The 19,913-nt window shown below is 43.1% G+C and overlaps 1 protein-coding gene across 1 annotated transcript in view; it reads left to right on the forward strand.

The window, feature by feature from the left end:
• Nucleotides 1-6,426: 6,426 nt before the first annotated feature.
• The window catches only part of TMEM129 (transmembrane protein 129), a 33,469-nt gene continuing 19,982 nt past the window's right edge, over nucleotides 6,427-19,913 (forward strand). Inside the window, exons 1-2 of the mRNA XM_029592618.1 lie at nucleotides 6,427-6,696; nucleotides 10,777-11,251. Of these exons, the coding sequence (XP_029448478.1) occupies nucleotides 6,492-6,696; nucleotides 10,777-11,251 (680 nt within the window). The 5' untranslated portion in view covers nucleotides 6,427-6,491. The remainder of the gene's footprint in view (nucleotides 6,697-10,776; nucleotides 11,252-19,913) is intronic.

Raw genomic sequence — 19,913 nt, forward strand, 5'->3', positions numbered from 1 at the left:
GGGTATTTTTACTGATGTCTTTGTGTTTCAGTAGTGTAGGTAAGTGATTGTACCGCTGCAGACTGCTCTTTGAGTCAAGAAACCAAATCCGTAAACTGATCACCAAAGAGATTGCTTCCCATGCATGGAATATCTGCCAGTTTTTCATGGACGTCTGATCAAATAGCACTGGCTTTTAACCATGCAAGATGCCTGGCCACAATGGCCGTAGCAGAGGCTCATGATGTTGACTCAAATGACTAAAAAATGGATCGAAGAAGATGTCTAAGACCTTCTTCAAGATCAAGGTATGGCTGTGGAAGAGTATTGTCTTCTGAGATGCAAACAGGGCGTAGTTTTTGCAGAGTCTCAAAGAGGTACTGCGTGGTATAAAATTGGTGATGTTGAATCCTGGAGGTTAACATTGAGGAATGGTACACCTTCTTTGTAAAGTCGTCCAGGCATTTGCTCTCTTTAATTGGTGGGGCGTTGGAATGTAGCTTGGAGCGTTTTGCTCTTGAGAGAGTGGACTCCACAACGACAGATTGATGTGGAAGTTGAGGAGTCTCATAAATGGAGGAATTGCATATTTTTTATTTTATATCAATTTTCCTAGAAGTTGCAGTAGTTGTATAAAGGGGTCTTCCAATTTTTTAAAAGAAAATTCTGTAAGACATCATGCGGTGGTAGGGCAGTTGGTTCAGCAGGAGCTTCAAATATCTTTAGGATTCCCATCATTTCAGCCCTTGGGTCCCGTCGGGACTTGGAGGGTGGTTCCTACTTTTTCAATAAACTTAGCATAATAAGTTAAGTCCTCTGGAGAATTAGGCTGCGGTGGTCTTTCTGGGGAATCAGAAGGAAATCCCATCAAAGAGTGAGAAGAAGCAATGGAAATTTGGGAACCCGGGCTGGTAGGCTGCAATTCCTGTTCTGAATAAGGTTCTCTTGGAACAGGAGACGGTGAAGGTGATGGAGAAGATTGCGAGGGGGAATCAGGTGGTAACTGTTTAGCTTGTTCTAATTCTTGAAAGAAAGAGGATAATGCCTCCAAGATTTTTGACATGGCTGATTCTGCCAGAGTTACCTGCGGAGGAATGTGTATTTTTTGCTTTCTTGATTTTGAAGGAAAGTGAACAGAAGAGTCCACAGCTTGAGATGCAGACTTAATGCTGGTGTTATGAACTAGCGCTGCCCGTGGGTCCCCCCGCGAGCAGGCCACTTACCCAATGCTGTTGTCTTCAGCCAACGTGGCAGGACGCCGCCGTCGGCCTGCCCACGCGGCCAGGAGGTCGTCCTGCTTCTTCCTGGCTTCCGCGGCTGGAGCCGCGGCCTTCCACGGGGCTGGGACCGCCCCGACGTCATCAGCCTCTTCGCGGCATCCAGGACGCAGCCCTGGGCTCGAGTAGCGGCAGGAGCCGCCTCCGGCAGCAGCTGGAGCCGCTGCTCACGCTGGGCCTGCGTTCCAGGCCAGCCTTGCCTCGTCTGACGCTCCTACGCACAGATGCTGTGCAGGCCGCTGGCCATGGTCCTGCACAGCCTCTGCTTCCTGCTTCCTAGGCGCACGGCCGCGTCCTCTTTCAGTATTTAAAGGGCCAGACAAAGGAAGTGTCTGGGCCCCACCTAGATGACTGTTTCCTACTCAGCCCTATAAAGGGCTGTTCCGTTCTTCGTTCCAGTGCCTTGCATTGTCGTTGAGCCTTCGCTCTGGAGGCACCGGCCTGCCAGAGTCCATGTAAGGTCTTCTTCTCTTCAAGGAGCTCCTTGTCTCGTCCAGTGTTCCATGTCTTCGTGCCTGAGGTCCAAGTCCAGGTGTCTTCGTTTTCCTACGTCCTGGTGTTCCTGCCTTCCGTGATGTTCCTTCCTACTCCATGCCTCGTCTTCGCTCTCGAGCCTTCTGGTACCGGTAGGACGGGGGTCCCTCAGATGCAGTACTCCTGGGTAGACTGCCTGCCGATAGACGGTTGTCCTGTGCTCCTGAGCCGTCTAGTCCTGATGTGTGTTCCTGTGCTGTCCCACTCCCGTCGTGGTCCGTGACCAGTCTGCAAGGGCTGTGTAGGGCGCGTAACGGACAGGGTGGTCCGTGACTCAGTCCCACGGGTGGCCTGAGTAGGGCGCCCTGAGAGACAGTGCCAATGTCCATGCCTTGTGTTGTCTCTTTGGATGTCTTGTCGAGGATGCCATTGCATCAGCCATTTGTCTTCGTGCCATGGATGCCATCGCATCAGCCATTTGTCTTCATGCCATGGATGCCATCGCATCACCCCTAGTCTTCGTGCCATGGATGCCGTCGCATCAACCCAAGTCTTTGTGCTATGTGATGCCGTTATATCAGTCTTCATGTCAAGGCCCGTCTGCCCTCAACCTCAGGCCAGGTCTGGTGCTCCATGCTGCTCGCAGCAGGTCCGAAAGGGCCCGGAATGGTCGGAGGACCATTCACCTTCCAACATCCTCGGATGTTTGGCCATGGGAGCTTGCCGGCCTGGCGGAGGGTAGACCGTCAGCCATGTGGGGCCACCGTCAACCCTTGGCTCGGCTCAGAAGGTCTGGGTCAGGCTGAGGCCCATGGGCACACTAAACCACCAGAACTGGGAGTTAAGTGACGTCTTTTGGCCAAAGGAATGTGATCTGTGGAAGACAGTTCTTTGGATTTTGAAGCTGATGTCTTCCCAGAAAGAGAGAAGTCACTTGCAATAGATTGTAATGATGGAGAGGTTCCTGCTGTGGAAAGAAACTCCACTTCAATGTCTCTACTGGATGGATAAGCAGTAGGTGAAATCTCTTGGTGCTTTCTCTTTTGAGTCCTTTTCTTAGGAATATTTTCTAAATTTAGAGATATTTGGTCTGAAGAGGTTTGTGTTGTAGGGGCGGGCGTACTGTGCACCGGTTCCCCTTCTTTTCATTTGGTAATACGGTTTACTTCATCCAAAGTTTGTTGTTCAGACGGTCTCTTTTTTGATGTGTCGTGTTTAGAATGAGTGAGGAGCAGTTTAAGTGCTCAGTGCTCAACCCTTGCGTCGTATGGTTTGGATATACTGTACGTCACACTGCGGGAAGTGAGCTGGTGCGAGCATGGGTAATGAAAGCAGGACAAGGCTGAAGCAAGGACTAAGGTACAAGGTCTGACCCTCTACCGGACCTGCACACCCCAGGATGACCAACAATGCTATGTTGATCAATGAACAGTCCTCTGACTGTTCAAAGCCCTTTCAGTCCTGCCGCTGGGTATGGCAATAGGCGGCAGGCCAGACAGAGGACGAGGGCAGACAGAGTTGTTGGAATCCAGAAGACATTGGACTAGGACTGATGCGAAGACACTGTAAAGAAGGACTGAGGCGTAGACGCTGTAGATGAAGGCTGGAGTAAAGACATCATAGACGAGGACCGAAGCAAGACACCATAGACGATGACTGGAGCGAAGACATCATGGACGAGGACTGAAGCAAGACATCGTAGATGAGGGCTGAAGTGAGACACCGTAGACGAGGGCTGAAGCAGGATCAAGAGCAGCCCTACACAGTCTATCCACGGGACTGGTCGCGGACCACGCTGGGCTTGAGGCAGTAATCCAGGAGGAATAGTGGAAGCTGATACCGGAACATAATAATAAAAAGCTGATACCGGAACATAATAATAAAAAAAAAATAATAATAAATAAATAAAAATGATGAAACTGAAGAGGCCTACACTGGGGCACGCCCTACACAGCTCCCAGCGGGACTGGTTGCGGACCATGCCAGACTCAGGGCAAGTTCAAACAGAGACTTGACATGGACTAACGCAAGTTGCAATAGGCTCTGAAGACTGGGACAACTCTGAAGCAGGATTTGATTCTCAAGGATTAAAAACAACGGACTGAAGCAGGAGGTCTTCCAGAGGGGGCCTCGTTCTCTCTTACTTTGTAGGTTGCAGTCTGGAACCGGTACTCGCTCCTCGAGGGCCCTCGTTCCCGGCTTCTTCGGAATTCACTTCTGCCTGGAAGTCATCGCTGCCTACTACATCTGTGAGTTACCATCGCTTTTTTAGAGCTTTCCCTGGAACCAGGTACTTGCTCCTCAAGGGCCTACTTCATTCCAGCTCCTGGGCTTCCATGAGACATTGTGTGAATGTTACCATCAGGTTCTGTCCATGAACTCCGCATACCCTGCCTACTCACTATATTTCAGTTTCTCTACAGCTCAGCCATCCTGGGATCGCTGTTCCAGTATCTGAGGGACTACAGCCCAGCCGGGCATTCCAGCTCACCACTGCCACCTCTGGTGGTTCAGTATACTGTCTAATAAAAGAACTAGTGTGTGTCTGTCTCCTAACTCTGAGCCTGACCGGTGGTCCCTCTCAGAATCTTCCCCCGGGGGCGTGGTCATCTGCCACTGGTCCAAGGATCCACCCACAACTCTCCTAAATAATAACAGCCCTCAGGAAATCCATGGCGAACACCGTCGCGGTTGCCGTTCCAGGGATGCCGGAGAGAGTGGCATGAAGACGCGGCAGCAGCCATCTTCCCAAGGCTTGAAGAGAGAGAATGAAGAAAGGTGAGGCACAGAGGTCAAAGACGTCTGAGACCGACAGACGCAACATCTACATTTCTAATAATCGAATCATCAACTATGATGGCTGACCTAACACTTCCCTCCTGAGCAGTAGCCCTGGGAGACTTGTCCTCAAAGCGAGAGGACAACGCATCACCTGGAGAGCTGGTCCTTGCTATAGAATCACTTCCTGCTACACCAGGGTGATGTTCTCCAACCAGGAGACCTTTCTGATGCAAGGCAGCACCAGGGCTGCCAGACTGGATTTGGGACTTGGCTACTATGTCCCTGAAAGTTTCATCAATGTACCTCTCTGTCTGCCTCAGCTCCTCCAGGTCTGCCACTCTAGCCTCCAGAGATCAGATTTGTTCTCTGAAGCCAGGAGCTCTTTGCACCGGGTGCACACATTCAATCTCTCACAGGCTGGTAAAAAATCATACATATGACACTCAATGCAAAAGACTGGAAAACCCCCCTCTTGCTGCTGGACTGCTGCCTTCATCTTAATTTTGTTGAGTTCCTAGTTTAGTTTAGATTACTAAGGGAGTTGGAATTAGAATACTTTAAATTTACAGGTGTATTTACTAATTAATCTGCTAGTGTCCTACAAGGGGATGATTAAACTCTCAAAAAGGGCTGGTGCAATAGTATGATTTAGATAACAGCCTGATTGATTTTTAATGAGAAAGTGTCTCTTGCCTAAAAATCAAGGGTTGAGCAAAGGTTGGGCGGGTGGGAAAGACAGACACTAGAATTAACTCCCTCTGGCTTGCTTATTATCTCAGACACACACAAACTCTAAAGAATATATCCCACTAATTCACTTCTCTACAAACTTAAATCCTAAGATTTCCTAAAGCTATACTTACCAATCCTCTTCAACTACCATTAAGTTGATCTTCACTCATAGGATTGAAAAGTTTGAGATTTGCATGCCATATGATGCATACTTCCAGTTCTCTTCTACTGCAAAGGGTGCAGGACTCTGGAAGCTAGGGCTGTGGAATTAAAAGCCTGGATCGCGATGTGTGAGTTTAGGTGACGGTGTGTGTAGTGCGGCCAAGTATTGAGTTCTGGTGGGTCTTGTGAGGGTATGAAATAGTAAGGAATCGTTGAACCATTGCATATTTTGATTATGTAGGGATTTGTGTATGATGCTAAGGGTCTTATAGTGGATCCGTGATGAGATTGGGAGCCAGTGTAGTTCCTTGAGAATTGGGGTGATGTGTTCGTTTTTGCGGGTGCTGGTGAGAATCCGGGCAGCAGCATTTTGTAGCATTTGGAGGATTGTGATAAATTGCAGGAGGCACTTGTGAGACTGGAAAATTGGGCATCCAAATGGCAGATGAAATTTAATGTGGATAAGTGCAAGGTAATGCATATAGGGAAAAATAACCCATGCTATAGTTACAAATATTAAATCCGGCCCTGCTCTAACTCATCAATAACAGCAGAACTACAATGGCTCAATCCTGTATGCCAACCAAAAATGTATTTCTGGTTATGCCACTGGTTCACCCACTTGGTTTCACTCTTACATGGCGAATGCGAGTTCTAACCTATTTCAGTAGGGGTCATGGTCGTGTGGCTTACAACCCAGGCAACATCTGTAGTTCAAACTATGAAGCATGCTGAAGAATGCCCTCTTGCGATCCGAAAAAAAATTCATCCGGGCTCCGAAATTCCGCAATCTTTATTTTGGTATTTCAGGCTATTCGTCGTTTAAGTCTACCCAAGCACGCAGAGTTGGTGAGAGTTAGCTATAACAGATAACAGGGAGGATCAGGGTAGATTTAGAGCCCCGAGTCTGCAGAAAATGAAATCCATCTCCACCCCGGGCTGGCACACCACACCGATCGCGCCTTTGCTAAATAACCCAGCTTCCACGTGTGCGTCTGGGACGGGAGACTACGTCTCCCAGGCTGCTTTGCTGCGCCGGCCGGAAGTGATGCTTTGTTGGGAGCTCGGCGGCGGCGGGCGGGAGCCATGGAGAGTCCCGAGGCTACCTTCACGTTGGCCTATGTGCTGCTCGCCGTCTGTTTTGTCTTCACCCCTAACGAGTTCCGCTCGGCGGGGCTGACGGTGCAGAGCCTGCTCTCGGGCTGGCTGGGCACCGAGGACGCCGCCTTCCTGCACTACCACGTCCGCAGGAGCACGGCCACCTTGCTCGCTCACTCCCTGCTGCCGCTAGGTAAGTCCCGCAGTGAGCGCACTCGCCCTCCCGACTGCAGATAGTTAACGCAGCAATTAACGAGAGGCTTCCGCCGGCGGCAGCCGCGCCCGTGGGATGTTGGCGGCTATGTTGGAAAGTTTGGGTTCCGGCTGCTCCGCCCCCTGTCCCACCTCGGACGGGGAAACAAATCGATCCCGGGCTTGTATTTGTTCAAAAGATAAAGTAGTGCGGTTGTTGTGTCGATCCACCTGAAAGCGCGGACTTAACGGCTAAAAATAACACAAGGTAATGGCTTTTTATTGGACTACCACCTACAACCCGTTTGACCCTTAATTCCACGTATCCAAGTAGAATAACATAGCAAGCACAATTCTTGGATCACATGCACAAAGTGGTATAGCTGCCAAATGTCCCAGGATTTGCTGAGAACTCTTATGGAGAATCTGTGCTGCAAACCAGTTTTGTCTCCCTTAAACAGCTTTCCTTGGTCCTGAGTGGTGGAGTTAAGAGGGAGTTTATTTTTTCTTGTGAGGCATAAGTGTGGCTATTCAGTCAGTTATGTTTGATTCTTAAGCTGTCCACAGTGAACATTCATGAAATGTTTGTATGTATATTGTCTGGGAAACAGAAAAGTTCACATGTGCTGCTTATTCTGAAAACAAGACTGGTTTGACAGGATTTGTACCCAGCTTCAGGGCAAGAAATTGAAAGCGTGATTTTATCTCCAAATGTGTTCTGCTTAAAACACATTTGCAGTTTTTATGTAGGCAGTTTGTACATGTATACAAGATAACTTTTGTATGGAAGTTGAGCTGTTAAGTAACCAACATAAAGCAACAAAGGCAAGAAACGAATATACTGATCTCCTTTAACATTTGCTAGCAGTGAGAGATTTAGGGTTTTACTTCCCCTAGGTATTGTTAGTGCTGTTGCCTGCCTTCCCCCACCCCCAGAAAAGGGACAACAGAGCAGAAAGTCTGACAGCCTTCTTTGTTCTGCTCTATCTGCTCCAGATTCACCTCTTCCTCTCACTTCTCTGAATGACAAGAGGGGAGGGGCTGGAATAGGGAGTAGAACAGTATTTCTTTGCTCTGACCCTTCCAGCCTTAGCTTACCCTTTCTATTCTCTGCACCGAGAGGGGGGAGGGAAGCAGAAAGCTATTCTAATTCAGCACAGTTGGGTCTGATTCCAAGGTTTCATCCAAAATAGAAAAACAAACTCTATTCTAAGCAGGAACATTTAAAAAAGATGATTAAAAGTAAGCTTAAAATTAGGGCTTATTAGCTTGGAGAAGAGATGACTGAGGAGAGATATAGGGCGCTATAAAACAATGAGTGGAGAGGAACAAATAAACATGAATCAGTTATTTATTCTTTCAAAAAGTTCAAAGACTAGGAGATATTCAATTAAGTTAGTAGGTGATACATTTTAAACAGAAAATATCTTTCTGCTTAACACATGATTAAACTCTGGAATTCATTGTTGGAGATGTGGTGAAAGCTGTTACTGTAGCTGGGTTTAAAAAAAAGGTTTGGGCAAGTTCCTGGAAGAAAAGTTCATAAATCATTATTAAGGTGGATAAATCCACTGCTTATCCCTGGGATAAGAGGCATGGAATCTGTTTACCTTTTGGGATCCTGCCAAGTATTTGTGACCTATTTTGGCCACTGTTGGAAACAGGATTCTGGGTTTGGACCTTTGGTCCTACCCAACATGGCAAATCTTATGTTCTTAGATGAAAGTAAAATTATATATAACATAATTACATGGTCAATGTGGAGTATTCTACTGTACAGCTATCATTCTTCTTATGCAGTGAAGAGATCACAAGTAGCCAACTTGCCAAACATAGTGGCTCACTATAGTAATCTTGTGTATATTGGAACTATAGGCATCTATGTATTAAGAGGATAAAAGAGATATACAGTATTATGTTCTTACCAAGACAGTGTTTCCTAACCTTTTCAAGCCCAAGATAAATCTACATTAACAAAAATGTTTTGTAGCACGCTAGCCTCCACAGGCAGCAGGGACATAAATAGGACTCATGATCAAAAGAGCTATGGAAGCATTGAAAGCCTCACCAGTGTCTCTTACAAATTTTAAAACAAAGGGAGAGAGGGAGTAGAGAGATGTATGAACTTGTCATAATGAACCAGTTCCCTCAAGTCAAGAGATAGGAAATGGTGTGATGTGGACAGCCAGCTCACAGGCTGATACAATAAGGTGTTTAGCATAATACACAGTTTTACCCTTATTTGTGCGCATAAACCTTACTGTCAATGCAGCAAGGATTATTACACGCACAAAATGTGTGATCTGCTTAACACTTAAGCATACAAGTTTTTGTACTTAAATTAGTGTTTATTTACCCAGATTGGTAGAGGACCAAAGAGAGAAAACAGAACATACTTGGATAAGGAGTGATATCCTGCTGAAGGTCAAACTTGGAAAGTTAACATCTGAGATCAGGGGTAGAAAAATATTTAGAAAACTTGAGCACCAAATTTTTTTTTAAGATCCAGGGCAGCAACTTACTCTGTTACTGTACTGATTTTCACCACCGCTACTCATAGGTTATTCAGGCATCTACCATGCCCTCAATTAAATAGCATTTCCTCTGATTCTCCTTTCCTCCATGACCCATTTTACACCTGATCTTATAGTAAAAAGGGAAAAGAAAGCAAATCTTAACATTCTATATGCAACAGCTCCTAAACCACGAAAGACATTAACAGGCCCTGCTTTGGAAAGGAGGTGTGTGCTGCCTTCAAGATCACAAGGAATGTAGTCTCCAGATCAGCAAAGGATCGGTTGTCAATTTGAGAAACTTCATAAGCTTGCCATTCTTCTTGTACCTGTTATTCAAAATTAAAATTTTTGGCAAGATTCTCTCACCTTCAAGGAATCCTGCATTTAAGAATTGCACTGAAACTATACAAATGATATTTCATAATGATTCATAACTAGACACTGGCTTCAGCCAAAAAAGTTTGAAATTGGTCACCATCCTAAAAAGAAACCGTAAAGCACCAATCCAGCAAGTTTGCTGAATGCTGAAAAAATTGATTTATGATTGATGTTTACATGGCCCTCAAACCGGGGTGTCATACAACATGTACAATTAATGCCTGTCTCAGAGAACTTACAATCTATCAGGCCGATGCAATATCAGGCACTCAGGTCAGTGCGCTGCTAAACACGTGGTTGGATGCAAGTTTTGGATGCGCTAGACTTGCGCCCAATGCAGTACTGGGTCAGTGCATCCAAAATGCGTGTCCAAACCAGAGCGTAGCTAATAGCCTCACCAAATGTAAATTCCATGCAGATGAGGCTATTTCTATTACCCTGCAATGCCAAAAATTGCCATGCGGCCAAGGGGCCCATTTTAATGCAGCAAATTTAATATCTTCCTGGGAGCTGGCACTAAAGCATGCCGCACTCAAGGGCTCACTAAAAAAAGAAATAAATACTGCATATTGTGATTCCTTCTATTAGTAACATCGCAATACTAAATAGGAGGAACCACAGAAAGCAGAATCATGCTGCGTTCAAGGGCTCAAAAAAAATCCTGCTTTCTGTGGTTCCTCATAGGGGGAACCACAGAAAGCAGCATTCCCCGGTTTGGCCCAATTGGAACCCCTGCTGGCAGTAAGTGAAGGAGTGAATAAATTAATACTAAGTGTTGGGCACTTTAATATTAATTCACTACTTCATTAACTGCTGATTGGTCCATTCACTGTCACATGTCAGTGAAAAGAACCAATCGGGAACAGCCCTGCCAGGGGTGGGGAGGAAGCTCTAGCCAGCCTGCTGTGGGCGCACAGCCACGTCTCCTGGGCGCCTGATGCAGAGCGCTGGGGACGCACAAATTACCCATTGCGCATCCCTTTTAGCACAGCAGCTCATTTGCCCATTGCATTGAGTGCTCTGGAGAGGTGGATGTGCACGCGTTCGAAAAAACATGCGTCCAGTTTGGAAACATGTTTTTTTACGTAATGATACTGCATTGGGCCTGTAAGTGGGTACCTGAGGGTAGCAGTGACTTGATGGTAGTTAGCCATTCACTGCTGATAGTAAATCTGTTTTCCTTGCAGGATACTACATTGGAATGTGCTTTGCAGCAGCAGATAAGCAACTTTACTATGTTCACAAGGTCACAGAAGACTGGAAAATATTTTTTCTGCTTGCCATTCTTCTTCCGATGGTTACCAGCTTGCTTGCCTTCTACTGGTCTCAGAATGGGTGGGCTAATCATCCTTTGGCCAGAATGCTTTCTCATCATGCTCTTCCTCAGTCCAGTTGGAGGGCAGTGGCTTCCTCCATCAATACGGAATTTCGAAGGATTGATAAGTTTGCTACCGGTGCACCTGGGGCCAGGGTAATAGTCACAGATACCTGGGTTATGAAAGTGACAACGTACAACGTATACATTGCACAGCAACAGGACATTCACCTGACAGTGACAGACTCCCGGCAGCATGAACTTTCTCCAGATTCCAACACTCCGGTGCAATTTATCACTATTCGGGTTGCGAGTATTAATCCCTGCGTGAAAGCTTTCGATATCAGGTAAAAAAAAAACATGAGTGTTGCAGTCTAAACCAGTGCCTGTTACTTGAATAAGTGGTAGGACAGCTGAACTTGTAATGCAGTGGCATCTTTTTGTGTTGTGAGTAGTAAAACATTGCTTCTGAGGCTCCATTTCACTTGTGAGAAAGCTGGAAGTATGTGTGGTCTCAGAGAATACCTTGAAATTCCTTAACTGCCCAGAAGATAGAAATAACTTACAAAATATACATATATTTATATATTTATTTCTCACATTTATAAATCTGCTCCGCCAAGCAGTAATATCACACACAACATAAAATATAAATATCTACATTTCCAACATAAAAACAAAAAAAACTTAAACACCATCTTAAACACTTATACAAAAAATTATAAAATACTCTGGAAATAAGCTACTAATATCCATGGAAGGAACTCTAACTTGGACCAAAAGCAGATGTAAACATCCAAGACATTTAGGGATTGCATGTAGAAATTTTAAATTAAAAATTGATATCCTGCTTTTCTATGAAACTGCCCAAAGCGAGTTACAGCAACAAAAATAGCTACATTATCATAGCAATAACTGTTTGCATAGAAAGGCGAGATACCTTAAATGTAGATATAAGCACAGATCCAATCTAACTATAATAAAGAGGAACGTTGCCCTGCACCTGCATAGCTGGTATGCAAAGTGAGCTCCTCCCACTCCCTACCTGTACTCTCTAGCTCCACCCCTCTCTGTATGGGAATTGAGCTCTCCCTCTCCCAATCACTACTACTACAGAGTGCACCTGAGCTCAGCGTGCACACTCTACTACCATACTTCTCATTTACACACTTCCTGCACTTCACAATATTTCCCTGTTCTTGGATGGGCTTTTCCTAGTAGTGCATTATTAAAACCCATTAACAAACACAAAAGAAAATCAGCAGTAAAACCTACTAAAATCATGACAGATCAATGAAATAAATTGCATTATTACTAAAATGTAAAATATCCAGATTTTAACTTAAAAGACATTTATAAAAATAAAACCAATAAAATAAAACTAAATGCATAACTCCAAAAAAGAACTAAAAACCCTCCACAATTTACAAATACCAGTTAGCCTAAAAGATTCCAGACAACTTCAACCTGATAAATGAGATTATAGACAAATACTGGGGGATTATGAGATGATGCACATGCCTGGGGGGGGGAGGTGTAATCTCATGAAATATATCCCCTGTTATTTCCAATTGCTTAACAGTAATGCCAGAAACTAAGTTTAAGATACTGAAGACTGTAAGTGTAGGACAAATTATTCCATCAAAATCTGTTTTGTTTTTATGGAATAGGTTTGCAGTGGTTGAAATTATTTATACATTAAAGCAAGTTATGGCGACCAAGCATATCCACTCATTGTGGGTCCCAGTTGTAGCTCTGATGCAGTTACACTGGGACTTTCCACTGGAATAGGCCATATTGACCAATTGGATTTACTGAGTAAGGCCTGGCATCCAGCCTCATGAATGGCAGAATCAGGTTTTTACTCTTACAGTCATTAATCTTGTGATGCTCCTATGCTTGTGGAAACCGAGATTACATACACGATAATCCTAGTGAGGTCTATTTGTAACAAAAGCAATCAGTATGGTGCTAAACAGTGATCTGCGTTCCTTTACAAAGCCTCTACCTCTAGTCCAGGTGAGGAGTTAAAAAAAAAAAAAAAAAAAAGAGGACTTTATAACTTATTTTCATTGAAATGAAATGTAACTAAAACCAAAAACTCTTCCCAACAAACAGAACATGGAGTCTTTTCCTTTGGGTGGCAGATAACCTCCTTCCCTTGTACAGGTCCTGAGCTGAACAGCAAGGACATTGAATAAGATTATAGGAAATTATGCTACTAGCAGAGCCTTCTCCAAAGTCAAAATAACTTTTTAAAATAAAAACCTGGACAAATCTGGCCCACATCTAGAAGCCATCTCCAAAGTATAGGGATTAAAATCAATCCTCCCTCCTGATGTACTTATTTCCTCAACCAGTGCACAACCTCTTCTTTTTCACGAACACAGGTAAGCTCTACCATCTCCTGATTTCCACGCCCTCTGCCAATTAATTTACTCACTCCCCCTTATCCCAGCATCTCCTGCTTCTATTGCACTCGCCATTCTGCTGTTTTTGAAATATTTTATTGGTGTTTTAAGAATTTTTAATCATTTTTAAGAGTTTTAATTGTTAGATCTGTTCATCAGCTGTTTTGGAACACTTTTTTTCTTATAGTTTTACAATTATTTCTGTGTGGGAATCTATAACAGCTTGGCTTTTTCTGTTTTCCTAATTGGAGGTGTATTGGTGTTTAGGGCCTGGGTGTAATATGTGTAGTGTTGTTCCATCTGAGTGCACGCCATAATGCAGGTGTAACTTTGTGCGCATTATTGCAGATCCTGGTACTATATTAGGTGCTATATTTCTGTTTCCATTTCTCCAGGTTTGCTTTGCATGCAGAGTGGCTTTTTTGGTGTTTTTCATTCAAGTTTGTCTTCATATTTGTAATTTGTGGTCTTTCTGTACTTGAAGGTGAGATATTTTAACCTGCATGTAGGTACATAAAATACCTCATTTTATTTGCTATGTTTTCTCAATTGGACATGCATTGATGGTGAACTGCTGTCTTTTTATAAGTAGGGCTATTTTGCCTGGTAGCAGAGGGAGTTTGTGTTGCTGTTATTGAGGTAACACCAGAATATCTTTTTTGTTTGAGTTGTATGGGGAATGTTCTAGTTCTGCTTTATACCCATTTCTGAGGGTTGGGGGTGGGATGGGGTTAGTCCTGTGACTATGTATTCAGTGTGTCTCACATGTGAGGACCATCTATCCGGTGTGTCCCGACAGAAAAAAGGTTGAGAACCACTGGCTTACAGGGAGGTATTTTGCAAGGATACTTGCAAAACAGGGAAGTAAGAATATCCCAGTAGAAAGGTTGTGATTAAGGCTGACATAGCAGAGATGGATATAGATAAAGAGCAAACAGATGTGAATGACTCTACACTACCTGTAACTTCTGCTAATAAGCAGGTTGTGAATACAACTAGAAATACCGGTACTTTAAAATGTTTGGGTGCGAATGCCAGAAGTCTGAATAGTAGTATTGGAGAGTTAGAATATATGGCACTGTAGAAGGATATAGCCATTATAGGCATTTAAGTGACATGGTAGAAGGATAATCAATGGGATACTGTGATACCAGGGTATACATTATATTAGTGTGACAAAGCTGATCAAATTGGTAGAGGAGTGGTACTATATGTAAAAGCACTGAGTCCAGCAGTATAAAAATCCTGCAGGAAACAAAATGTAGTATGGAATCCTTAATAATAGGAATTCCATGGGTTGGGTAAGAGTAAAGCAGTGAATGTATGGCACCATCTGCCTGGCCAAATTGAAGACATGGACTGTGAAATGCTAGCAGAAATTAGAAAAGCAAATACATTTGGGAGCCCAGTAATAATGGGAGACTTGTTATTGCAGTATTGATTGGGACAGTGTGTCATCGAGACATGCTTAAAAGGTTAAATTCTTAGATTCTATAACTGACTATTTCATGGAGCAGCTTGTCTTAGAACTGTCAAATGGCAGCTACTTTAGATCTAGTCCTCAGTGGACTGCACGACCTGGTGAAAGGAGTTACTGTGGTGGGACCAGTAAGCAATAGCGAGCATAATGAAATCAAATTTGGAAGAAGGACATTAAGTAAAATTACTCCAATAACACACAGATTTATAAAGGGAGATTAGAATGATGACATTAGCCAGAAAAAGCTGAAAGGAGTTGTTACAAAGGTTAAACGTTTGAATGAGGCATGGACATTGTTTAAAAATACGATCTTGAAAGCCCAGATAAAATGTATCCCATGCATTAAAAAAGGTCGAAGGAAGACCAAATGACTGCCGGGGTGGTTTAATGGTGAGGTGAAAGAGGCAGTTAAAGTCAAAAGGGCATTGTTCCAGAAATGGAAAGCAGCCTCCAATGAAGAAAATAGGCAAGAGCAGATGTACTGGCAAGTTTAGATATAAAACAGAGTAAGATAAGCCAAGAAAGAATTTGAAAAAGCTTGCCATAGATGCAAAAACTAATGACAAAAACCTTTTCAAGTACATTCAAAGCAAAAGGCCTTTGAGGGAGTCATTTGGGCCACCAGATGACCAGAGGGTAGAAAAACTGAATTAATTCTTTGCCTTGGTCTTTACTGAGGGGAGGATTTTGGAGAACATACCCATGTTAGAAACATTCTTTGATAGCGATTCTGAGAAACTAAAACAAATCTTTGTGATTAATGGAGGATGTAATAGATCAAATTGGAGTAAGAAGTCACCCTGAAAGTATTCAAACATGAAATTGAAAACCTATTATGAGTAATCTTATCATGTAAGACAGCCAAAATAGCTGAAGACTAGAGGGTTGTCAATGTAATGCTGATTTTTAAGAAGGGCTTCAGGTGAGCCTGATGACTCTGTCCAGCAAAATGGTAGAAACTGTTCTTAAAAACAAAATTACTGGCCATATAGACATGGCTTAAATGGGAAGAGTCAATATGGTTTTAGTAAAGGGAAGTCTTGCTTTACACATCTATTATGATTTTTTTGAAAGTGTAAATAAACATGCAGATAAAGGTGAGCCAATGGACATAGTGTATTTGTGTTTTCATACGGCATTTGACACAGTCCCCCATGAGATATTCTTTAGGAAATTAAAAAGTCATGGGACAGGAGGCCACATCCTATTGTGGATTAGTAACTGGTTAAAAGAAAGGGAAATGATAGTAAGACTAAACAGCTTTCCAAATGGAGGGAGGTCATTAATAGTGTACCACAAGGATCTGTATTGGGATCTGTACTATTTTTAACAAATTCAGAAATGATCTGGAAAAGGGAACGAGTGAGGTGATCAAATTTGCAGATACAAAATTATTGAACATTGTTAGAATGACAGCAGATCTAAGGACTTTGAAAGACTAAGGAGACTGGACATCTGAATGGCAAACAATTTAATGTGGGAAAGTGCAAAGTAATGCATATAGGGAAAAATAATATCAAATACAGACCCCAGCATCATGAACCTGTATTAGGAGTCACTAGCTAGGAAAAGTACAATGGACTTCTTGTGGACAATACATTAAAATCCTCAACCCACTGTGAAGAAGTCAAAAAAGCAAATATATTGTTAGGAATGAGCAGAAAAGGAATGGAGAATACAATAGAAAATATATTGCTTCTGTATTGATTCATGGTGCAACCATACCTTGAGTATTCTGTACAGTTCTGGTCAACCCATCTCAAAAAAGACATAGCAGAACTAGAAAAGTAACAAAAATGATAAAGGAGATGGAACGGCTCCCTTATCATGAGAGACTATATGCAGCTTGGGTCTCTTTAGCTGGGAAAAGAGACAGCTGAGACAGGTCCTGATAGTAGTTTATAAAATCATGAGTGGAGTGGAATGGGTAAATAAAAAGTTAGGTGTTTTATCCTTTCAAATAATATTACAACAATGGGATAATCCATAAAACTAACAACCCGCAAATTTAAAATATACCATTGAAAGTACTGTTCGCTCTGTGCACTATGAAGTTGTGGAATCTGTTGCCAGAGGGCAAAGTTAAAATGACTAGCATCAAGGGGTTTTAAAGAGGTTTGGACAAGTTCCTGGAACATACATCCATAAAACTTTTTTAACCATGTAGAACAAGGAAAACCATCACTCTCCCTGGGAGTGAGTAACAAGAAATAGATCTGTCATTTGGAATCTGCTGGGTATTTGTATTCCAGACTGGCCACTTTTGGAGACAGGATGCTGGGCTCAGTGGCCCTTGTTCTAATCCAGCATGGCATTTATGTTCGGTCCTCCTGCTTCTATCCTCCTGCCATGCTGGCAAGTGACTTGCACTTTTACCTCATGCTTTATGAATTCGTAATTGGCAGTCTTGCTGCAAATGACATCACACTTTATAGATCAGTTGGATCCTGATCAATATGATATAGTTTAACAACATTACAAATATAGCTGTTCCTAGCATTTCAGGTGAATTCCAATAGAGAAAAACTGGGAGATGTGAAATAAAATGACATGATAGTTGTAAAATGTTGACTTGACTCTGGGTATATTTTAATTTTTTTTTTCTCTTGTGTACAGGGGTGATCCAGGAAACTATAGCCCGATGAGCTTGACTTCAGGGCTGACTGTTATAAAGAATAAAATTACAAAACATTTAGATAGCATGATTTAATGGGACACAGCCAGCATGGATTTACTCAAGGGAAGTCTTGCCTCACAAATCTACATCTTTTTGAAGGGATGAATAAACATGTGGACAAAAGTGAATCAGTAGATGTGTTGTATTTGGATTTTCATAAGGCGTTCAACAAAGTCCCTCATGAAAGGCTTCTAAGAAAACTAAAAAGTCATGGGATAGGAGGCGATGTCCTTTTGTGGATTGCAAACTGCTTAAAAGACAGGAAACAGAGTAGGATTAAATGGTCTGTTTTCACAGTGGAGAAAGGTAAACTGTGGAGTGCCTCAGAGATCTGTACTTGGACCAGTGCTTTTTAATATATTTATAAATGATCTGGAAAGGGGTGTGACAAGTGAGGTGATCAAATTTGCGGATGATACAAAATTATGCAGAGTAGTTAAATCTCAAGCAGATTGTGATAAATTGCAGGAGGACCTTATGAGACTGGAAGACTGGGCTTGCAAATGGCAGATGAAATTTAATGTAGACAAGTGCAAGGTGATGCATATAGGGAAAAATAACCCTTGCTGTAGTTACACACAGGCCGATACAGTACAGTGCGCTCCGGCGGAGCGCACTGTTAACCCGTGATTGGACGCGCTAGCTTTACCCCTTATTCAGTAAGGGGTAATAGCGCATCAAAAACGCGCGTCCAACCCCTCCGAACCTAATAGCGCCCGCAACATGCAAATGCACGTTGATGGCCCTATTAGGTATTCCTGTGCGATTCAGAAAGCAAAATGTGCAGCCAAGCCGCACATTTTACTTTCAAAAATTAGTGCCTACCCAAAGGTAGGCGCTAATTTCTGCCAGCACCAAGAAAGTGCACAGAAAAGCAGTAAAAACTGCTTTTCTGTGCACCCTCCAACTTAATATCATGGTGATATTAAGTTGGAGGGTGCACAATAGAATAGAATGTAAGGAATTATTAGGAAGGGAATAGCAAATAAAACTTAATATCATGGTGATATTAAGTCGGAGGTCCCGTAAGTTTAAAAAAAAAAAAAAATTTGAAATTGGCCTGCGGCTCGCAGGTTGAAAACCGGACACTTAATTTTGCCGGCATCCGGTTTACGAACACGTGGCTGTCAGCGGGCTCGAGAACCGATGCCGGCAAAATTGAGCGTCGGCTGTCAAACCTGCTGACAGCCACTGCTCCTGTCCAAAAAGAGGCGCTAGGGATGCGCTAGTGTCCTTAGCGCCTTTTTACCGCCGGCCCTAATTTAAATATTTTAGTTTACTGAATCGCGTGCACAGGACACTGACCTGTGCGCGCGCCGGGAGAGCGGACACTCTCCCACTCTCCCGCAAACTTTACTGTATCGGCCTGACAGTGTTAGGTTCTATCTTAGGAGTTACCACCCAGGAAAAAGATCTAGGCATCATAGTGGGTAATACATTGAAATCGTCAGCTCAGTGTGCTGTGGCGGTCAAAAAAGCAAATAGAATGTAAGGAATTATTAGGAAGGGAATAGCAAATAAAACTGTGGATATCATAATGCCTCTGTATCATTCCATGGTGAGATTGCATCTTGAATACTTGTGCAATTCTGGTCTCCATATCTAAAAAAAAGATATAGTTGCACTAGAAAAAGTGCAGAGAAGAGCAACCCTATGAGGAAAGGCTAAAGAAGTTAGGGCTGATCAGTTTAGAGAAGAGACGACTGAGGGGGGGATATGATAGAAGTCTACAAAATCATGAAAGGACTTCAACAAGTTAATGTAAATTGGTTATTTACTCTCTTAGATAATAGAAGGACCAGGGGACATGACAAGAAATTAGCAAGTGGCTCATTTAAGAACACAAAAACATACGAAATTGCCATACTGGGTCAGACCAAAGGTCCATCAAGCCCAGCATCCTGTTTCCATCAGTGGCCAATCCAGGCTACAAATAACCAAAAACTAAGTATATCCCATGCTACTGATGCTAGTAATAGCAGTGGCTATTTTCTAAGTCAACTTGATTAATAGCAGGTAATGGATTTCTCCAAGAACTTATCCAAACCTTTTTTAAACCCAGTTACACTAACTGCACTAACCACATCCCCTCGCAACAAATTCCAGAGTTTAATTGTGCGTTGAGTGAAAAAGAATTTTCTCCTATTAGTTTTAAGTGTATTACACGCTAACTTCATGGAGTGCCCCCTAGTCCTTCTATTATCCGAAAGAGTAAATAACCGATTCACATTTACCCGTTCTAGACCTCTATCATATCCCCCCTCAGCTGTCTCTTCTCCGAGCCGAGCAGCCCTAACCTCTTTAGTCTTTCCTCATAGGGGAATAGTTCCATCCCCTCTATCATTTTCGTTGCCCTTCTCTGTACCTTCTCCATCTCAACTATATCTTTTTTGAGAGGTGGCGACCAGAACTGTACACAGTATTCAAGGTGCAGTCTCACC

The sequence above is a fragment of the Rhinatrema bivittatum genome, chromosome 1, assembly GCF_901001135.1.
Source record: "Rhinatrema bivittatum chromosome 1, aRhiBiv1.1, whole genome shotgun sequence".
Classification (NCBI taxonomy): Eukaryota; Metazoa; Chordata; class Amphibia; order Gymnophiona; family Rhinatrematidae; genus Rhinatrema; species Rhinatrema bivittatum.